At 43.5% G+C, this 22,682-nt stretch overlaps 1 protein-coding gene across 4 annotated transcripts in view; it reads left to right on the top strand.

Moving 5' to 3' along the window:
* birc6 (baculoviral IAP repeat containing 6) overlaps positions 1–11,822 on the top strand; it is a 123,018-nt gene extending 111,196 nt beyond the window's left edge. For all 4 annotated transcript variants that reach the window (XM_041948215.1, XM_041948217.1, XM_041948219.1 and 1 more), the window contains exons 72-73: positions 4,337–4,471; positions 10,612–11,822. In XM_041948215.1, coding sequence (XP_041804149.1) covers positions 4,337–4,471; positions 10,612–10,791 — 315 coding nt within the window. In that variant the 3' untranslated portion in view covers positions 10,792–11,822. The remainder of the gene's footprint in view (positions 1–4,336; positions 4,472–10,611) is intronic.
* Positions 11,823–22,682: the final 10,860 nt, after the last annotated feature.

Here is a 22,682-nt window from a genome sequence, read left to right on the forward strand (position 1 = left end):
GCACTGAAGTGTAAAAGGCCCTGTGGAGCCACTGACAGGTGACACCCTGCTCCACATCATCTCAGGCAAATAGCACCCACACTATCCCCCCTCGTGGTTCAGTAGCATAGGGTGAGGGTCAATGTCACGGACCAGACTGTCTGATTCATAGCTTGAAGGCAAGAGGGGATCACATGACAGATCATGCAGTGCGAGTAGAATTGGAGGTTGAATCCTCTTCCATATATTTTTGGCTGACGTCTGGAGGCCGTGCTCATGTGGATTGAGAACTGCACTCAGTGAACCTACCACAGCTGCACAGAGGATATTGCTGCCTAACACACTCATGTTTTCTCTCAAGTAAATGTGTGCAGAAACACTTTAAGTCACACAAAATCCTTCCATTCACTGCGTAAAGTATCGCATAGTAACACTCTAACACACAGCACTAAGTGGTAGGAAGCTGTCCTGACTGGGAATTGGATTGTTCCATTGAGTACTGCATTATTGATTAGTTTGAGAGAGACATCTCGGTTTGGTATAACCAAGCCACCAGATTCAGGTGTTACCTTTTCTCTAAGACTGTATATATGAGAGAAGCTGCAGCTGGGAGGAAGTAGTATAGGTGTCATGCAGCTTTAGTAATCCTCATATAAAAAAAAAAATATATATTCCTGTTGTGGTTAATCACGAGCTGAAGTCCTTGGTCTCCACTGTTGAGAAAGGCTGTAAACCATTTACAATCAGCTGCTGCACAGGCACCACTGGAAGAGAGAGGCTGATTGCTCTCAGCCCTAAAGAATTCGCCAAATTTAAGGATTTGGCTATTGTACGGTACATTATATTAAGATGTGTGGCTAATACGGCTAAATAGTTTCATACAGTTAGCAATAAAGGAATCAATATTAAAACTGAAGGTTTTGCCTTGCTCGCGGCCTGGCTCTAGGCAGTGTTGGTTGGTCTTTTGGTCAGACTTAGCTGTACTTTATTTTGTGCTAATTAGAAAACATTAGCATGCTAACACACAAAGAAAAAAAGGTGACCATAGTAAAAATTTTATCTACTGTTGTAACATGTTAGCATGCTAATGTTAGCTTTTTGCTCAAAAGCTCTCCTCTGACAAAGTATAGGCTCAAGCAGCTGCTAGCCTGGCTGTAGACTCTTAGTGCCCCTCTTTCCGCTCAGTCTGAACCGGTCCTCATTTAGAACTGGATTTCCTTCAGGGCTTCCTTGACACTGGTGACACGCAGTATACATTCAAATGGATGCTTTTCTGGCCTTCTGGTCTAACGATTCGGTTACCAAGGCACTCAGCCTGCCCTGCATGGTACCTGCTTAAATGTTTAGAAGGCAGTTACATTACTAAAGCTAAAGCTAGCATCGTGTTAGCAATGCAGGTCATACACGGCATATTTAGACTTTATCTCATCATGCATGTAATGGTGTAAACCTGTTCTGCTTCTCTGGTGCTGCAGCTTTGGATCATGGGAGCTTGTACTTTGAACGTCAGAGTTGGAAATATTTATGCTCCAGCATCAGAGCGGGTCATGGCAGTGATCAGGGTTTTGGCAGGGACCAGAAGGAGATGTAAGTGCCCTGAGGCTCTGCACACCCCCCGCTTCTTTTTGGCACCTATGTTAACCAAAATGGCTGTTGAGACAGAGCGTGGAGCACTGTGGCTGGCTCTGTCTATGCTGTTTTCTCAGGCTGCCGGCAGCAAATCTAGCAAGAAAACACTGCTAATCTATTATAAACAATAGAAATGATAGAAATGACCACGTTCTGATAAAGAATGAAATATGCAGCCCATACTTACCAATCCTTTTTATTTTCCTGCATTTCTCCTGCTGTTCTCTGGAGTTTCAATTCCTCCAATTTATTTCAGGATTCATCTCATGATGAAATATCCAAATCTGCTCTTCCACTATATTTATTAGAAATATCACTGCTGTTAGTGATTGTGCTTTTCGATTGTGCACCTATTCTACATATTTGTCAGCTGAGTCTAAACAGCATAAGAGAGACGAGAGCCGCTGCACCCGACTGATGAAATACAGAGAACTCAGAGTGTACAACTTTTTAATGGCTGCCTGATTCACTCTCGCCCTTGACCCTTCATGTGTCAGGTGTTTCCATACACCCATTCCTCTGCTCTTCTTCCTCCTTCAGCTGCCCTGTGGAATAATGAGTGGACAACATTACCTCAAAGGTCACTGAGTTTATCTGGCAGCCAGGGTCCATCAGAGGGCCTTGTCTCTGACTGCACGTATGAACAAAATGGACTTGTGTGTACGTTTCTGTGTGTGTGCTTTGTGTGTGTGTGTGTGTGTGTGTGTGTGTGTGTGTGTGTGTGTGTGTGTGTGTGTGTGTGTGTGTGTGTGTGTGTGTGTGTGTGTGTGTGTGTGTATAAAGACATGTATTTGCTGAAAGGTCATTTGTCAAGACGCCTTCATCCAATGTTTGCTTCATGATCACAGACGGTTTGCATATAGAGCTTCCTGACATGCTGTGATCGATGGCCATGTTCAAATACCAAAAGTTAATCAGCTGCTGGTCCTTGCAGCAGGATGGAACCCCAGGGAAAACGCTCCCTTTGAACCACATGTCTGAACATGTTCACGCATATATAAGGCATGTGCTGTGTTTTTATGTGTCCTATCATAGATTGTATACGGACTTCATGTCTCGATCGCTGTCCCTTGTCACGTTCAAGAAAGCTTGAGCAGCGGCTGATCTCACCATGTTTACCACACGGCTGTGACCTTGAAACATTCCCTCTTAGCCGGGGACTGTCACCCACCTCACTGAATGTAACTTAGGCAGCCAGGGAGTGGGGGGTTGGGTTGGAGGAACAATAGACTGAGGAAGAGATGTGAAGTTGCGGCAAAGATGGAATGAAGATAAAGAGAGCAGAGGGAGATGTAGACGGAAGGGAGATTAAATGCATACCCCAACCCCCAAACCCTTTCTGCTGCCTCCCTTCTCCCGGTAAACAGCAGATCAGCAGCCACCATGATAAGTAATCCACTCCCTCCACCACCAGAGCAGCAGCTACACATCCACTATATGCACTGTGCATACTACTGGATCGGCCCTGGCAACTGTTGCTAGGAAGTTGAGTGGAGGGGCAGGGAAGCCGGCGAATCGGGTGTAGTTGATTGACATCAGCTATCAAGCAGTGTCACACATATAATATCAGAGAGTGACTTGAGCACGCTTGATAATAAACAGCCTCTCAGTAATGGAGAGAGAGAGAGAGAGAGAGGAAATAGAGAAGTTGATCTTGCTGATTGTTCCTCATAGTAGAGGAATGTGTATGCTGTGTGTAGCATGTGCTTCATTTGATTCACTGTAGAAAGAGTGAATAGACTGATAAAAAGAAAAACACTGATAAAAGATTATCAAGTTGTTTTCAAGTTAATGTTAAACAGATGCAAATCTGGAACATCATGTGCCCAAACCTAAGCATTTTGAAACTAAAATAACTGCAATAACATGGAGGTTCGGTAGGATTGCATTTTATCCGATAATACAACTCAGAATTGGTGAAAGTACATCGAGTGAACGACCAAGACTGAGAAGAAAAAAAAGAAAACAAAATGAGACCTGCTGCTAGCATTCAAGGAGCAGTCAGCAGAATTCATTCTCCGAGCACCATGGGTATCTGTACAACATATCATGCAAAGTCCATATGATATCTAATTTTTGTTGAGAATAGATCTGTCTGGGCTGAAGTGGTGCACTGACAACAAATATTCCTGGAGTCACAATGCCCGATGCACACAGTGCCTTCAGAATGAGCACGGTGGGAATTTTCGTCTTGTTTTATTCACACAAATGTGACCAGTGGAGTGTTTGTGCAGTCTGCGCACATCTGCCACAAACAGTGGACAGACTGAAGCAACACTGTCTGTCTGTGTGACAACGAGGACTTCACCTGATCTCAACACCAACTGGAGTCATGAAGCCTTTAGACAAGCACTGATCATTTGCACAAGTTGAAACACTTTCAGATGACACAGACACCTCTGCACATGAATTTGCAACACCTAGAACAAATATGTCTCAATTTGTATCGCAAAAATAGTATTTTTTCTGAGGGAAAACTTTCCTGCATAAAGTCTGATGCATAAGTTATGTCTTGTATCTTTTGCTTTAAATCCCATCCATAACAGATCATAATTGAATGAGATCAAAAAAAGCTTTAAGGTAAATAAGATATAAATTACAGGCTTGGCTATAAATGTCACTGCATGGGAAGACTGAGGGGAGGGTACAGTGACTCTTATCTTTAATATACAGGATAAGCTTTGTTCTGTTGTCCTGTGGTTGAAACTGCTGTGTCACGTGTTCGCAGGTGATCCATAAACACTTCTACCTGAAGAGAACGGAGATCATGTGTCAGTGTGAGGAGTGGATCGCTGACATCCAGCAGTACAGCAGCGACAAGAGGGTCGGCCGCACCATGTCCCACCATGCTGCTGCACTAAAGGTAACGTCAGTAAAGAAGCCATATTTTTCCTATTTTCAGGTTCATATTATTGTTTTGGGTGTCTACTGGAATGGGTTTACATGCATTTACATGTTGAAGAAACACTTATTTTTCTCATATTGTACATTGCTGCAGCGGCTCTTTTCGCGATCTGAAATGTTCATTTTTAGCTCCTGTCTCTCTAAGCCCCCCTCCCAAAAAGGCTAGTCTGCTCTGGTTGGTCAGCTACCACAGGCCTAAGCAGGCAGCAGCTCTCAGCTCATTATTATGAGTTGGCTTAGTCCAGCATCATTGATACTGGGAAACAGAACTATGGCGTTGGGACACAGTACCTCCCTTTGATGTGGACTTTGGGATTTGTAACATGATTGTAAACTGCATCTTGACTGGTTGCCAGAGGCATTCAACCATGAGGTGGTATTAGTAGTTTGTATTTATGAATCGCCTCGCAGGCCTGATCAGATGGTCTCCACGGCCAAATGTTCCCCACCCCTGCACTACAACGCAAGGGAAAACCCAAGTAGTGTAATATTAACTTTAAATGTAGACCCTGAGACTGCGTTTCCACATGTGCTTGTGTGTGAATATCTCATCCATAAAGTCAAACTTTACTTTGCTCATTAAGGTTTCCTTTTTTCAATGCTGTTAAAGAAATGAGGAGAGCAGAAAACTGAGCATAGTGTTAGTCCAGTGCCTGTAAACACAGTTTGTGTTTGAGTGTCTGACTAATAAACAGTGAATTGGCTGCAGGGGACAGCGGGCCATGACAGGCCACCTTAATTCTTGTACCCAGCCCTCTTCCACTCCAACACAAACTGAGAGTCTCCAGCGTCTCAGACTCTCCTCTCTTATCCCTCTGGCAGTAAATAAGCACAATTAATCCCCACTGTAAATAATCCATCTCCACTGATGAGAGAGCTGAGCTCAGCCAGCTATTGTCCCACAGCTGCAGGCCACTGAAGACAAGACTCTCGTCATCTAGCCTCCATGTAAAAGAATGTTTCTTTACCTCCATTGTGCTTCATTTTCTTCAGTCTGTTCTATGTTCCAACAGACGTGATTTTTAATTTATATAAAGGTAAATCTTTGAGAATTGAGAGTGTAGAGAGAGACAGGAAACAGGCAGAGAGAGAGGGATATGGCACACTGTGCCATAGAGCTCCATTGTTGTCCAAAAACTATTAACAGGACTAATAGACTAACGTCCTCTTCAGACAGTCACTGTGACACGGGTCAGAGCTGCGTCAGGTGGTGTACCTGAGTGGGTCAAACGGTGTCACTATCCTGAATGGAAATTAATATCAACATTTAAACATCAATTAATCAACTCGCTGACAAAGGAAAGGGGAGAGAGGAATGAACAGGGCACACAGGTGATACAGAGGTGGCGGCGCGTGCAGACGCAGCGGCTCGTAGCTCCCGTGTTTACGTTTTTGTTTGTTTGTTTTTACTCGTTTCCACTTTTACTTCTCTTCTGGAAGCTCTGACACAGTACAGCAGGTCTGAACTGTGGAACTTTGGAGTACAGTTCGGACTTCACACACGCCCTAAACTGGACTTTATTCCACCGGAGCTGCTACGGACCCCAGAGCCCACCACCATCCCCCCACTGCTGCCAAGGAGACGGAGGAGGCACCGTAAACAAAAGCGGGGCAAGAGAGCCGGCGTGCGTGCTAGGCTACAAGCTAACCCTCACAGACCGGCTCTCCCCAGTCTCTTCCTCACCAACGCCAGGTCTCTCACCAACAAAATCGACGAGGTCCGTCTAAGGATAGTCTCTCGCCGGATGGACAGCTGTGTTACCGTTGTCACAGAGACCTGGCTGGACGACAACATCCCGGACGCAGCGGTGGAGATAGCGGGGCGCTCTCTGTTCCGGGCGGACAGGACTGCAGCTTCAGGTAAGAGCAGAGGCGGAGGCTTGGCGCTGTATGTACACAATGCCTGGTGTACAGCCACACGCACCGTCAGCACGTTCTGCTCTCCTGATTTGGAATACCTGGTGGTGAAATGCCGACCGTTCAAGCTGGTTAGAGAACTCTCGTCTATTGTTATTGTGGCCGCTTACATCCCACCGCGGGCTAATGCTAAGTTAGCATTAGAGGAGCTGTACTGCCTGATCAGCGGGCAGATGAACGACAACCCGGAGGCGGCCGTGATAGTGGCGGGGGACTTTAATCACGTTGAACTGAAGGCGGTGTTTCCCAAATTTCATAAGTACATAAAGTTTCCTACCAGAGACAGTAACATTTTGGATCAAGTTTACTGCAACATCCCTGCTGCTTACAAGGCTGTAGCAGCTCCACACCTGGGCATGTCAGACCACATCTCCGTGAAACTCATTCCTGCCTACAAGCCTCTGGCCTGCAGAACACAGCCGACCACCAGGACAGTACAGATATGGACTGAGGAGGCCTCCTCTGCACTTCAGGACTGCTTCGAACTGACAGACTGGACTGTGTTCAGAGAAGAGGCAGACCTAGAGGAGTACACATCATCTGTATTGTCTTATGTTCAGTTCTGCACTGATGCTGTCCTCCCTGTTAAGACCATCACAGTGTTTCCCAACCAGAAACCATGGCTGGACAGCACAGTGCGGTCCCTGCTGAAAGCCCGGGATACTGCCTACAGATCTGGAGACAGGCTGGCTTATAGCAGGGCTCGAGCAGAGCTGAAGAAAGGAATCAAGCAGGCCAAGCTCCAGTACAAAAACAAAATTGAAGACCACTTCAAGAACAACAACCCACAGAGCATGTGGAGAGGCATCAGAACCATAACGGACTACAAGCCGAACACTCAGCTCACCAGCCACGACCCCGCCCTGCCTGACACCTTGAACAGCTTCTTTGCCCGCTTCGACACATCAGGCAGCAGAGAAGTCACACACCTACCCCGGCTGGAGGAGCAGCACCAGCCCCTCGTCCTGCAGCAGCACCAGGTGACATCCACCCTGAGGAGGATCAACACCCGCAGAGCTGCAGGACCGGATAAGGTGTCAGGCAAGACTTTGAGGACATGCGCTGACCAGCTAGCAGGAGTGTTCCTGGACATTTTCAACCTGTCCCTGCAGCTGTCCACGGTTCCTGAGTGCCTCAAGTCCTCCACCATCATTCCGGTACCGAAGAAGACATCCATCACCTGCCTGAATGACTACCGGCCTGTTGCACTGACCCCGGTAATCATGAAGTGCTTTGAGCGGATTATTCTCAGGTACATCAGAGACTTCATCCCCTCGGACCTAGACAGCCTTCAGTTTGCTTACAGAGGGAATCGGTCCACAGAGGATGCTGTCTCCATCACCCTGCACACAGCCCTGACCCACCTGCAGCAGCCCAACACCTACGTCAGGATGCTATTTGTAGACTTTAGCTCAGCTTTTAACACCGTCATCCCAGACAAGCTGGCGCTGAAGCTACACACGGTGGGTCTGCCTGCGTCTCTGTGCCACTGGATCAGAGACTTTCTCACCAACAGGCCTCTGGTGGTGAGAATAGGGAACATCACATCATCCCCTCTGGTCCTCAGCACGGGCACGCCACAGGGTTGTGTGCTCAGCCCAGCCCTCTTCACCCTGTTTACTCACGACTGTGCTGCCATCCACCCCACCAACACAGTCGTGAAGTTTGCGGACGACACTACAGTAGTGGGTCTCATCTCAGATAACAACGAGACCCACTACAGAGAGGAGATACACCAGCTCACCCAGTGGTGTTCAGCCAACAACCTGGTGCTGAACACAGGGAAAACCAAGGAGGTCATTGTGGACTTCAGGAGGCCCAGGAAGACGGATCACGCCCCCCTCCTCATGGACGGAGAAGTGGTGGAGCGTGTGGACAACATCAGGTTCCTGGGCCTCCACATCACATCTGACCTCTCCTGGTCCATGAACACCTCCCGCCTGGTGAAGAAGGCACAACAAAGGCTCTTCTTCCTCAGGAAGCTGAAACGGGCTGGACTCTCCTCTCGGTTGCTCGTTAACTTCTACAGGGCCACAATTGAAAGCATCATCTGCCTCAGTGTGACAGTGTGGTATGGCAGCTGCACGGCACAGGAGAGGAAACAACTGGCACGGGTGGTTAAAACTGCACAGGGCATCGTGGGCTGCCCCCTCCCTGACCTAGACTCTATATATGAAGGTCGGGTCAGAAAGAGGGCGAGATCCATCGCCACGGACCCCAGCCACCCGGGCCACAGACTGTTTGTACCGCTTCCATCAGGAAAGCGGTAGAGGAACATCCGCACCACCACTAACAGACTGAGGGACAGCTTCTTCCCCAGAGCTGTTAGAGCTATCACCCCCAGCAGCCCCTCACTGCAGTGAGAGACTGTGTGAACTGTGAACACTGCACACCGCACTTTACACCTACACCTACACCTCTACCTCCACCTGCACCTTCTGTGTACTTGACTTTTATGTACACACATACTATAATTATATACATTTTAGTATATCAGCACATTTCAGTTTCATTGGCATATTTTATTCTGTCGGTACATTTCACTGTGTATATTTTATATTTTATTCTGCTTGTATATTTTATACTGTTTGCACATTTCACTTCCATATTTTATTGTTTATTGTTTAGTATAGTTTATTGCCTAAGTATATTTTCTCTGTTATATTTTTAATTGCTTCACGAATATATATATATATATATTTTTTATTGCATGTTGGTTTATTTTATTTTATTGTAGTTATCTTAATTTTATTCACTCTTTCTAGTCTTATCTTTCTTACCATCTAACATGGGGGTTGCAATGAAAATTTCATTGACATGTGCAATGACAATAAAGACTCTTGAATCTTGAATCTTTATATGGACAGAGAGATTTAACTGACTTTATCTGCTAATTGTTGAATGTAATTCAGTCTAATTTTGTGTTTCATCAGTGAACAGTGTGCAGCTACTCTGCAGACTGGAATCTCTGCTCACAGTGACAAAGTTAAAACACTGATGTTTGGCAGGAATAATGTTTACCATCTTCACCGTTTCAGGTTAGCTTGTTAGCTTGCTGATTTGCCAATTTGTTCGTAGCACAAAGTGCAGCTGAGGCTGATGGGAATGCCATCAGTTCTGCTGCTTTCTAGTAAAAACTTAAGTGTTGGACAAATTACTAGATGAAAGTCAGAGAATCAGCAAAGTCTCACATCCCCATCCAGCCCACCAAAGCCCCCCATCCAGCCCGCAGAAAGTGGATGAGACCCAGTCCCAGAAAGATCAGTGATTAGCTTGGCAGAATCAGATTAGTCTCCGACTTGTCCTCTCTTCTCTTGCTCTGGTCGTTCTCTGCAGCTGACAGCAGGAGCTGACCCGACTACAGGAGATAACTCCAGAGTTGTCTGAGAATCGCCAAGCTTGGGTTTATTTTTGTTGGCCAACTGTGGTATTAACTCTCAAACTGAGCATTTGCGTTTGCTTTCTGATCCTGAAGAGGAGTATTTTGTTGAGATGAGGACTCATTCATCGGTAGTTGAACTGTGGTTTTAGTATTGAGCTCTGATTGCCTCCTTGGCTGAGTTCTGAGAGCATTTTTTGGTTCAGTATCTAACTATTATTATGCATTTAATGTTTTTTTAGTAGTCTGTTCACACTGATATAGGCTCATAAAATTGACATCAATCTGTAAGAAAGTGTAAATATTAAACAATAATAGGATAATTAGTCCATTGTGCAGCCGAAATATTCACTAGACCACCAAATGTCAATTAATCCAAAAAAAAAAAAAAAAGTCCCCAACAGAAAAAAATGATTTATTTGTGAGGTGTTTTTAAAGATTTGCATCTTCAGTAAGATCCATACAAGCCCCTCCTCGTACATGTCAGCAGAAGGGCCTCTTGTTATAACATATGGACTTAAGTGCCTCCAACACATGACTGTATGAGGAAGCAGGGGATATGCCTGGATGAGGATAAGGAGAGGGTCTTCTGATGGAAAAGCAAGCTGTTTGCTTCAGAATAATTTAAAGAGACTCTATTTGATATGATTTACTGTCCCGGCCAGTCCCCTGAAATACTGGGTTGGACTAAAGAGAGTTCAGTGTTTTTTGTCTTTGCGGTCGTCGCAAAAACAAAGAAACCCTTACAACGTCAAGCCTGACTTTGTGTGTGTGTGTGTGTGTGTGTGTGTGTTCTCCTGCAGAGACACACGGCCCAGCTCAGAGAGGAGCTTCTGAAGCTGCCCTGCCCCGACGGTCTGGAGCCCGACGGCGACGAGTTCTCAGAGAGGAGCGCCGCCCTCATCCTCAAAGAGCTGCCCAGTCAGGACGCAGAGAAGCCGGGCAGCAGTCAGGACAACCACTGCAGCGAGGGCCAGCTATGAGTCCCCCCCCCCTCCCCTGATGATTATTACTCTCGAAAAGACTTGATGGCTTCAGAGCACAAGCCTCCACTTTGTCAATATTTGTATGTAAAGATCTAATAGCAGAATAACAGAACGAGGGGACGTGGGGAACCAGAACGCGATGAGATGAACTCTGAACTATGCTACTCCCTTATTGAAAACAGTCGACAAAAACTTTTATTTACCTGTAAAAGAGTGTAAACATTTTGTGCTTTTTTCCAATTGTGAAATAACCACTGATTGGTATGTTATTAAACTTGTTTATGTATACATAATGGCAGAGGAAAATTACAGATTATATAAGGGAACTACCTTTAGAGAAGAATGTTTACTGAATGTTAATTTCCTTTTTTGTTTCTTCTTTTTGACTGTTAGAGAACAGTTGTAACCAAGGATATATTGGTCATTCTTTAAGGATACTATTTAAAAAAAAACAAGAGAAAAAGAACACAGGTAACAGAATCTGAGATAAAAAGCCCCTCTGGTCATCCGTTGCTTCATTTGATTTCTCTAGGATCATATTCACTTGAATAAAGGCTGAGATGGACATTCTTAAATGCTATGTTATCCCTTTTACAGGCTCCAAATTAAAAAGCACCATGCTCTGGATAAATACGTCGCCTCTCAGAACTTCTCCATGACCATTTTCCATTGGCATGACTGTAGATCAGAAGACTGTGTGTCAGAGCCACATGGGAAATGTATTTTGAAGGCTTGTGCATGTGTATGTGTGTTTTCTGTGCGTGTGCAACAATCCCCAGTGAGATACAAAGCTGTGATGTGCCTTTGATCTACACCATACCACCAAATACTCCAACAGAGTACCTTTACTGGTTTCTTTGCTATTTCTACAAAATTAATAATTCTGCTACGTCTGAGATAAGAAACTGCTTTGATCTTTTTTTATTATGTTGAACTCCAGTGAACAAAAATTGCACTTTCTATTTTACTCACTCCTTAGGACAGTCACATACTCATTTTGCTAGGACATTAAATGGAGCTTGAAAGTATGGATTGATTGTGCGAATGTTTCTTTGTGCTTTGAACAGAACATAGCAGGTTCAACAAGAGGAAAGATGTCCCGGAGAGACGGCGACACTCGTCACCTGAGCAAAGATTTCAGAAAACAAGCTAGTGCAGTAATGATGACTTGTCAGTCATGTGTCGAATGGGATGTGCAGCAGTGAATACCTTTGATTGTCAGTCTGGACACTTACACACACTCTTGCTTCCTTTTTCTGAAAGTATTGGGATACATTTTTTGGGGTGAATTATCTGGGTTTTTTCTGTTGTTTCATTAAAGTTAACAGTTTTTTTTTTCAGAACATCTTTTGACAAACCCCCTAAATCCCTAAAACTTTGCTTCAGATCTGTATTTCTGCATTGCATCAAATATTCATGACTAAATAACACCTGAAGGAGTTTCAGCATCGACAGCCGTGCCAGCAGCTCTGTGAGCCTGTGTTTGATTTATTTTCACCTTCTCAGTTTTGCGTTCAAGCTTGCTAACTTTTGTTAGCGTCTGTCTGCCTTTTAGCAGAAAACACAAAGTCCAGCTGAGGCTGAAGTGAGCTGAAAGTATCGGACACATTGATGATGTCAACCTGCTGCTGGCACCAGATGAGATGTTAGTGGTCACCAAAGTATTCAGCCTACAATTCATCGTGATGAGGATTGGGTCTGTATCAAATCTCATGGCAGTCCGTCCAGTAGATGTTGAAATACTCTGGACCACAGTGGTGGACTGACACACACACACACATTCACAAATCTCTAGTGGTGCGTTATCAGCTTTTTGTTTAACTGGACGCCGCCCATTTCAAACCAGTGAGGAGTGTGCTCATGTTGGACCACGTCACTCACATAAAGCTGAGAGAAGTGTTTAAGGCTTGTTGGTCACAACACCAACATTAAACAGGACTGCTGTCATTCCCAAACTGATTGACAGGTACAGGGACACTTACAAGAACTTTAGTTTCTCATGGTTTTGATACTAATGCTGCTGCTTTATACACAGATCTGTAGTAACAACAGTCCCAAGAAGTGTCAAAGCCGATTTTTTATACCTGACATTTATATTTTCAGAGTATCACAGATTGCTTCATTTTCTGGCAGAAGTGTGAAGTTGTAAGCGGGGAATCGATAATTCCTGACCTCCATGCATTTCATGTGCCAAGGTGGGAAGAAGATGTCTGCAGCAGAAAGGCCCATCACAGAGGTGTGCTTTGTAACATACAGGTGACCAAGTGGGACGACACTGAGGGTGATCTGATCTGTCAGTATCTGAATTTAAGGTCATTTTCTCTGGAGCTGCCAACTGCATCCTATCTGCTTTTCCCTCATTTAGCTTATTAGCTAAAATCACGATTTTAACTAGTGAAAAATATATGATCATATTAAAAACGTGAATAAAGAATCTAAAATGAGATTGCTTGCATGGTGAAAGACTTTGTGTCCATGTACACAAATCTAGAAGAATAAATGAACAACTTAATGAACTGCTGTGAGGCTGTGTTGGGTATTTTGGTCTTGCAGATGGTTAAAAATTTGGAGGTTGAAAGTTCCAACTTCCAGCCTCCAAAGGCTCGAGGTGCACAACGTAAACAAAAAACATGGCTGACTGTCACTGTGTTTCTTTTAGCAAGTGTACACCCAGCTGAACAGCCTGCTTGCAAATAAAAATTAAACGACAGCTGAACTAACAGACACCATTATATGCTTCATTTTCTGGCACTTTTATAATTAAAAAGTTGTCTAAATGTCCCATTCACCAGCCTTATGAAAATACTGAAGTCTGCAGATACATCTTATCCCTCTCTGTTATTGGTTGAAGTGAACAAGAAAATAAATTAACTACATGAAACTGAAAACAAACTTAATGAAAAATGAAATAAATTAAGGACAAGTGTTAACTTCATACAGATGTAAATTTAAAGCTGAACATATGAAATACAAGCAAATATTTCCTGTTTCCTTTTAGTTTAGGTTTTACCATTTACAATGTGCACTTATCATGCTGCCATTGTTGACTGGCGTCTCAAACAGCTGCTTCTTCATGAAGTTGGGGTGGATGGATTTGCTCCATCTTTTTGTCCATTCCCTGGAGCTGACAGCAATGCACTGACCGCACTGAAGGAGATACTTCCTATTGGAGAATCACCAAGCTTGTCTGTCAGACACACTGAGCCGCCATAACCGGAAGTCCTGAAATAATTCTTCCACCCAGTGATAAAGGTAATAAATTCCAGCGTTCCAGGGCTTCCTTAAGATTATGTAATAAAGGTAAGAAGTTGGCTTTAAAGATATCTTTAAAGGCATGCGTTATCCAGATTCCTAAATATTTAAATTTTTGTGTACTGATTTTGAATGGAAATAGGCCAAAATTGATTAGCTTAGCCACAGGATTTACTGGCATGATCTCACTTTTTTCTAGGTTAATTTTATATCCTGATATTTTACTAAATTCTTCAAGTAGAGTAAGAGTATTTGGTAAACTAGTTAAAGGGTGAGACAGATACAAAAGCATGTCATCGGCATAAAGGGAAACCTTATTTTCACAGCCCTTTCTTTGTATTCCCTTTATAGTGGTTTCATACGCAACGCAATCGCTAATGGCTCTATCGCAATGGCAAATAAGAGTGGTGATAAAGGACATCCCTGCTGAGTACCGTGGTGGAGAGGGAAGAAGGAGGAAAGATTATTATTTGTCCGGACTGCCGCTAATGGAGAAGAATATAGCATCCAAGAAACAAACCTTTCACCAAAACCAAACTGTTTAAGAGTATAAAAAAGATCAAAGGCTTTCTCAGCATCGAGTGATACTAATATTTCTGGGATGTCGGGTGGAGTGGGATCATAGAGGACATTGAACAAGCATCTGATATTGAAACAAGAATGGCGGCCTTTAATAAAGCCTGTCTGATCATCAGACACAATTGACGGTCGAACTTTTTCTAAGCGGCATGCTAGCATTTTGGAAAGGATTTTACTATCCACATTTAGGAGTGAAATAGGTTGAAATGAGCTGCATTACAAAAGGTTTCTATTGTTTTTGGGGATGAGAGAAATAGTTGCTTGTCGCATGGTTGGAGGCAGGGAGCCTACGGCAAGTGATTCCTCAAATACAGAGAGCAGGATGGGGGCAAGTTGGGTGGCAAATTTCATAAAAAATTCCCTTGGGAACCCATCAGGTCCAGGGGGTTTCCCATTTTTCATGGACTTAATTGCGTTTAAAAGTTCTCCTATAGAAAATGGTCTGTCTAGATCAGATGCAGTCTCATTATCAACCATGGGAATATTTATTTTCCCAAAAAAGATGAATCAAAAAGAGCATGGTTCCCAAGAGACTCTGTATCATATAGCTTTGAGTAGAATTTGTGAAAACACAAGTTAATCTCTAAGTGTTCTCTATGGATATTTCCCAATTCATCATTTATCTCGGCTATTGTTCGATTTGCGTTTTTTTGATGTAGTTGATGAGCAAGAATTTTTCCAGCGTTTTCACCAAATTCATATGTCCTACTTTGTGTTTTATTGATTAGATTTTCAATGTGTCTTGTTGATAAAAGATCGAATTCTGTTAGTAAAGTTTGACATAATTTGAATAAGTCATTAGATGTATTAAGAGTGAGTGTTGCATCCAGATTAAGAATATCATTTTTTCGTTGCTCGAGTCTTGCATTATGGCATTTCTTTTGTCGTGCGCTATATGATATTATTTGTCCCCTAAGATAAGCCTTCATTGATTCCCATACTGTTGAGGAACGTATTCCTTGGGTCTGATTATATTCAAGAAAGGAAGTTATTTCAGAGGAGAAATATTTAATAAAATCTTCATCTGAGAGTAATAAGGTATTGAGGCGCCAAGGACGATAGATCCTGTGAGACACTGGTATGCGTAGAGTCATCAAGAGGGGGGCATGGTCTGAAATAACAATGATAGTCACATTTACTCATTAATGGAAGAAGTCTTTTCTCCAAGAAGAAGTAATCTATACGGGAGTATGTCCCATGAACAGGTGAAAAGAAGGAATAACTTCTAGATGTGGGATTTTTTGAAGCACCATGCATCAGATATGCCATTTGTATTAAGAAATAGCTGTATTTGAGAGGCAGTATTAGATGGGGATACTACTCTAGGTGAACTACAATCCAAAGTGGGTGACAATGCACAATTCATATCCCCTCCAAGAATAAGATGGTGTGTATCCATGTTCGGAAGTTGGGCAAAAAAATCTAGAAAAATGAGCTGTCATCCCAGTTTGGTGCATAAACATTAGCTAATATGACTGGTGTATTGTATAGCCTGCCTACGACAATTATGTAACGTCCTGATGAATCTGTTTCAACTTTTGACATAACAAATGGAATATTCTTGTTGATAAGGATAGCCACACCTCTGGATTTAGGTCTCTCAGATGGGATAATGCTTTTTTCCGCTTAACGGGGTGGTTTAAGGATTTTACATTCCAGCTAACAAAGATTACATCGCAACTGGTTGATCTTCTTCTAGAGTTTGTATTAGTTATGGTCATATACAAGAAGGAAGATTAAAGGTGTACTGAAGATTTTACATTTTCTAGAATAATGAAAGAAGCCCTTAATAGTATCAATGAAACAAAGGAAAAGAAAACATCTAATTAAGTCTGGTACAGTAAGTCCCCAACCCTCACCTGTTAGAACAAGGTGAATCCCGAACCCCTCGCAATAGCATCTACACATTTAAGTGTTTATATGAGGATGCACTAGCTCCAAGACCCAGCTCCTTTAAACTGGAGTGGTCCGAATTCCCTGGCCCGGTGAAGGATGTCAACACAGTCTTGGTAGTAATGTACTCTGGCCACGATGACACAGGGTTTGCCATCTGGTCTCCTTGCTTGTAGACTCCTGTGCGATCTGTCGATCAGTACATCTTTATCCATTTTCAACACTTCTTTAAGCAGTTTAGACACTGCAGCTGGTGTGCTTCAGCCTGGGGTCTCGGGAACGTTGAATATTCGGATATTGGAGTGCCTCATTCTTCCCTCTAAATCAAGACACTTCTCCTGGAGATTAGTAACTTCTGTCTCGAGTTTTCCCACTTTAGTTAGCAGCAAAGTCACTTCGTCTGAGCATGATGAGAGCCCATGCTCCATGTCTGATATGGTAGCTTTCATCTTCTCCACCTCAGAGCACATGGCTGCGGTGTTGTTTGCTACCTCCGCCTTCACTGCGTGTAGCTCGGTTTTAACAGTGTCAAATTCCTCAGACAGGACTCTCTTCAGCTCCAGTCTAAGCATTGTAGCGATATCTTTCTTCAGTGAGGTCAGAATCTCAACTTTAAGGTCCACCATGCCCGTCTGGTCATCATGCTGGGATGAGGAAGCGTTGCTCCCGGTCGGAGAATAACTTCCGTGCTTTAGGCCCGGAACTGGAGGATGCGCCGGCGTATTTAAACTTTCGCAAATTATTAGCCATTAGCACGGCTATTTCACGATTGAACTGACAGAAAGTAAAAGCCACAAACTTAGAATAGAATTTCGTTCCTTTTTTCGTGCCTTAATACAACTTTAAATCCAAGTTTTAGCAGAGCTCGTCGTTTATGCAACCTACTCCATTGCCTGCTCGCTAGCACCCCCCTCTTGGCAAAATCTTATTAAGATGATGATTTTTCCTAAAGTAATTTACCCTGATTTATGTTTTTTTCAAAATTAAAACCAAATTATATTACCAACATTAATAAAGCCATGTCGGATATTAATGTACAACTCTCAAAAGAACAATGTGGGTGGGGTTTACCCAAAATGGAAAATTATGTATTGTTAATACGTGCCAGAATTATATTGTTCGTGAGTGGTTGAACAAATTGAATTGCCTTAGCTTGAAATAGAGACAATGATCTGTCAACCCCATGTATATATATAAAGGTAACTAAGGTCAATTTATTGATAAGTAGCATAATAAAAACACTGACCAGGAACAAGGAAAATTTAAGGAATATCAATATGCAATAGATACAGTACAATATTTACATAAAGTGTACATACCTCTACACAATTATGGTACGTATACAAGCAGATACTTCTTCAAATGGTCCCAAATGCAAAATAATTTGTGGAACCAGACTACATTCTGTTGCTAGGGCAACAACTGCTCCTCAGTCCACTGTTATGCTTACTAGGAAGTATAGTGGATTCTTTAAAGGTGGCTAGAAAGGCTATAATTGTGAATATGGGATGTTTTCACTTTAGAGAAGTTGAGTCCTGTATTGGTGGGAAAACCCATCTTTTTGGAAGGGAAAAGCCGCTGAATTTTCTAGGAATTAAGTACAGTTAATAGAAAAAGAAACCTGACTGAGCTGAGGGATTGTTTTGTTGATTGCATAATACATCTGGGCTCTGGTGACTAAACTAGAATAGAGTGTGTGTTTTTTTTTTGTTTTTTTTTTTGAAAATCAGCAAAAAGAAGGTTAAAAAAGTTTAGATTTTTTTTAATGCAGCAAAAGCTTTATTTCACATAAAATAATTCTCTGCACCTCATATTCCTGCAGGGCAATAGTTTCTTCTCATTTGCTACATCTTTGTCCAATTAATGTCATTTCTGGCTGTTTGTATATGCCTATATGAAAAATGATCTTTTTCAAATCTTTTTCATACCTCTTAAACATGAGATATTAATTACAAGATACACCTTTATAAGGACCAAATTTTTACTGGGGTGTAATTAAGCTAATGCACCTCTTGTTAGATAATATCACTGCAGGGTTTTTAGTTCTGCCAGCCACAGTGGGTCAAAGTGACCGGACACCCCAAATGTGACCCTATCCACAAACTAGCAGAAGTCACCATTAAAGCCTGCCCTGTAGCAGAGGTTAGAGTAGACAACGTAGATGTAAAATGCTTGGTAGACACTGGTTCCCAGGTCACATTTTTTAGTGAAAGTCTATGTAGAGAACTCTTTAAAGATAAAAAGACGAACAACAGAGACCCGTGGCTGACCTTATGGGCTGCCAATGGACTTAAAATCCCCTATGTTGGATATATGGTTGCAGATTTTATTGTTGAGGGGATAATGGTGCCATCACGTGGTGTTGTCATAGTGAAAGATGAGTGTTTGGGGGAACATAGAGCCCTTCTGGGGATGAACGTGATCTGGGGTTGTTGGGACCAAATGTTTAATGACAGAGACAGACTCTGCCCCAATCCTCAGGTACAGAACTTTGAAAAAGAGTGGGAAAATGTGTTTGCAGACTGCAGGAGGATCCAAGCTGCGGAGGCAAAAGAACAGTGGGAAGGCACCACCCGGGTTGCCTGCCGCCATGCAGTCACTGTTCCAGCCCAGAGTGAGGCTCTGCTGTGGGCCAGAGTGTCAGCACCATCGCCCCACAGTGACCACCTGAGTGAGGAGCAACAACATCAGTTCAACCAAGTGGCTAAGTGGCAACACGTATTTTCTGCTCATGAAAAAGACTATGGCCGCACTGACATGGCTAAACATTTTTACAGGTGATGCTGCCCCTATCTGTGAGAGGTTTAGACCGCTGCAATCTACCCTCTACAAGGAGATGTGCAGCCTGCTATAAGGTATGTTGGATAAAGGTGTTATCAAGGAGAGCTGCAGCCCATCGGCCGCACCCATTGTCCTAGCGCAAAAGAAATGTGGTGCTTGGCGTTTCTGTGTGGATTACCGCAAGCTAAATAGTGTGACACAAAGATGCTTTCCCCCTTCCACGTGTAACCCATATGAGGTTGATAAGCTTGTTTTGTGGAGGAGTGCAATTTCCCGCCCGCCACTGGGTGGTGCACGCGCTACAGGGAGAGCCTCTGTTCACCCTCTTCGGGTGAGGACGTTGCCTAGGGAACGCGTAACAAGCCTCTGAGAACTCCCGGGTGAAACATGGTGTAAAAGTCGAAGTGGAGTGAGACGCTGCTGTTAGTGGACCTTAGCTCCGGTAAAAAATGCCGATGCTGATGCTGATGCTAGCGCATGTGGTGTGATGTGTGCCTATTCATTTTATGGTGATAGAGATGTTGTGTATTCTTGATTGTTGATTATACTTGAAAAGGAACTTTGAATGATATTGATGAGTTAAGGAGATCAATTAAGAGGAGAAGATTAAGTTATGCATTTTACACTCTGTGCATAGATTGGTTTTTTTGCCCAGACCGGGTTTTTCGGGACCTGAACTTATCCAGTGGCGAGCCAGCAGAGAGAGAAGAAACAGACTGTAGGGGAACCGACAACGCAGTGTGGCCAGCCGCATGATTCCTCTGCAGGAGACAGCGTCATTGAATCCTTTCTCCATTCATGAACAGATAAGAACACATCAGAAGAAATCTACCCGGGTAGTTCGAACATAGACATCACACACACATGCACAAGAGATCTTCGCTCTTTCTCATAGAGGAGCAGTGCACACTGGACGTTGAACATTGCTCTTAACTGTGTTTTTGTTTTTTGAGGAAGTCTCCAAAGGGGACACTATTATTTAATTTTATTTATTTTATTTTCTTGGGGCCCATTTATTGTGCGAATGTGCACATTAGGAAGCCGGCTTAGGTAGGGAGGGTCTGTGAATTTATGCTTATATGTCTTGTTTTATTGTTTGTACAATATATTCAAAAATCAAATCACTCAGCTGTGTTGTGTTTGATTATTCTGCTGATACCCACTTTCAGGCTCTGTAGCCGTTCCTAGATCTCACTGATACTGGTTAACATTACATTATTATTAACATACTAATCTGTGGTGAACGTTACAAGTGGCGAGCCAGCCAGGAGCCTGTTTCTTCAGCAGAGAAATATCTTTTAAGTTTGTGAACCAGTTTTCAAGTGTGTAAATTTGTCTGTTGCCTGTGTATAAATTACTGTTTGCTAAAGGTGGAGTTCATCATGAGCTCAGGTATTAAGGTTCCCAATGCAGTAATTGTGAGTGGGTTGCTTGAATCGCCAGAAGATGAAGAGATCATAGACTTCCTTAAGAAGTATGGCTCCATGAGACTTGTCCCAGTTACAGACATCAACTCAGAGTTTTATAAAAACCTGATTATTGAGTATCAAGATGGTGCTGCTATTGAAGCTTTATCCCCTCTTCTGCCCTATACACACAAACTCAAAGACAATTTAGACGTAAAATACTACGTTCAGACTCTGGCAAGTGTGTACACCACTAAAGTTGGCTGCAGTGTTACCAGAACTTACCTCGATGAAATAAAGAAATTAGCGAAATTGAGTGGAAGAGGCTTCGAAGAGGTGCTGAAAGACATGATGTCAGAGATCAGTGAGACAATCGAGATTGATGGCAGTGGTGATAATGAATCTGGAGTCAAGCAACTCAACACATTTCATGACACAGTTGAACCCGCACAACCCCAAGTGCTCCCAGGTTCTTCTCAGGTAAGGTTCGTTCACAGTGGTGCTGAGCCATGTCCACCAGCTGATGGGAAGCGGAGTCTATCCAGTGTGGAGAGCAACTTTAACCCACCTGAGATTCAAAAGGTCATTGTTGAGCACATTGTGAGGAGAGATGAATTAAACACGCATTCACACTTTCCTATCAAGCTTCGTTCATTCTCAGGTAAGATTCCCAGACCCAATAGTGAGACAGACTACGACACATGGCATTCACATGTTGAACTTCTCAGGAAAGACCCCACCATGTCTAGTCTTCAGAAATCAAGGAAGATCTTTGAAAGCTTGCTATCCCCTGCTGCAGATATTGTAAAAAGACTGAGCCCTGAAGCTACTCCTGAAACTTACCTCCAACTGTTGGATGCAGCCTTCGGAACCATTGAGGATGGTGAAGAACTTTTCGCCCAGTTTATGAATACACTTCAGGATCCTGGTGAAAAGGCTTCTGCTTACCTCTGCCGCCTCCAAGCTGCCCTGAATCTTGCTGTTAAGAGAGGAGGAGCTGCTGCTGGAGAAGCCGATAGACATATTCTCAAGCAGTTTTGTCGCGGGTGCTGGGACAACACCTTGCTTTCTGACCTCAACCTTGAAGAAAAGAAAAGACACCCTCCAGCATTTTCCGAGCTCCTGCTATTAATCCGCACTGAAGAGGATAAGCAGGCAGTTAAAGCCACACATATGAAAAAGCACCTTGGCTCACACTGGTTGCGGACTATGGTAAATTCTCAAAGTGCATGCGTCTGCAGTCAACAGGCAGCGCTCCATGATGAGTCCGACCCACTGACAGAGCTGCTGAACAGCAGGTGGCATCTCTGCAGAGCCAACTCACCACGCTGATGTCTAAGAAAGCCAAGAAGGCCCCGAAGCCCAAGGGGAACACTGAGCAACCACCAAGTGGGCCAGCATCATCTAAACTTGACCCTAGAGCACCGAGCTGGAAACCTGCCAACTCAAAGACAAGCACCCAGCCGAGACCTTGGTACTGCTTCAAGTGTGGCAAGGATGGTCACATTTCCTCAGCTTGCAGTAACACTCCAAAGCCTGCTCTCGTCAATGAAAAAAGGGGTCAGTTGAGAGAAAAGCAGCGCCTCTGGGAAGCAAAATAACACTCACCTGATCATGGGGATTTTTAGATAGAGTCTCAGTTGCGGGGCAAACTGAGACTAGAAGAGGTCATTACCGCCCTGCTAATGATAAAAGTGATGTCAAGCCCAAGTTCAGTGCCACTTTGAATCAATCTCGTGTCAGTGAACGACCCTCCAGAGTTCCCCACAAGCTTATAGGCACGAAAAGCACAAGCCAAGTCACAATCCAAGACAAACTGTTCAGCTGTCTCCTCGACACAGGTTCGCAAGTAACCAGTCACCAAGTCCTTCTATGACCAATACCTACCTGAGCAACAGATGGAACCACTCCATAACCTTCTGGAAGTTGAAGGGGCCAATGGTAAACCTGTGCCCTACCTGGGATATGTTGCAGTTG

This window comes from Chelmon rostratus, chromosome 11 (genome assembly GCF_017976325.1).
Source record: "Chelmon rostratus isolate fCheRos1 chromosome 11, fCheRos1.pri, whole genome shotgun sequence".
NCBI classification, from domain to species: domain Eukaryota; kingdom Metazoa; phylum Chordata; class Actinopteri; order Chaetodontiformes; family Chaetodontidae; genus Chelmon; species Chelmon rostratus.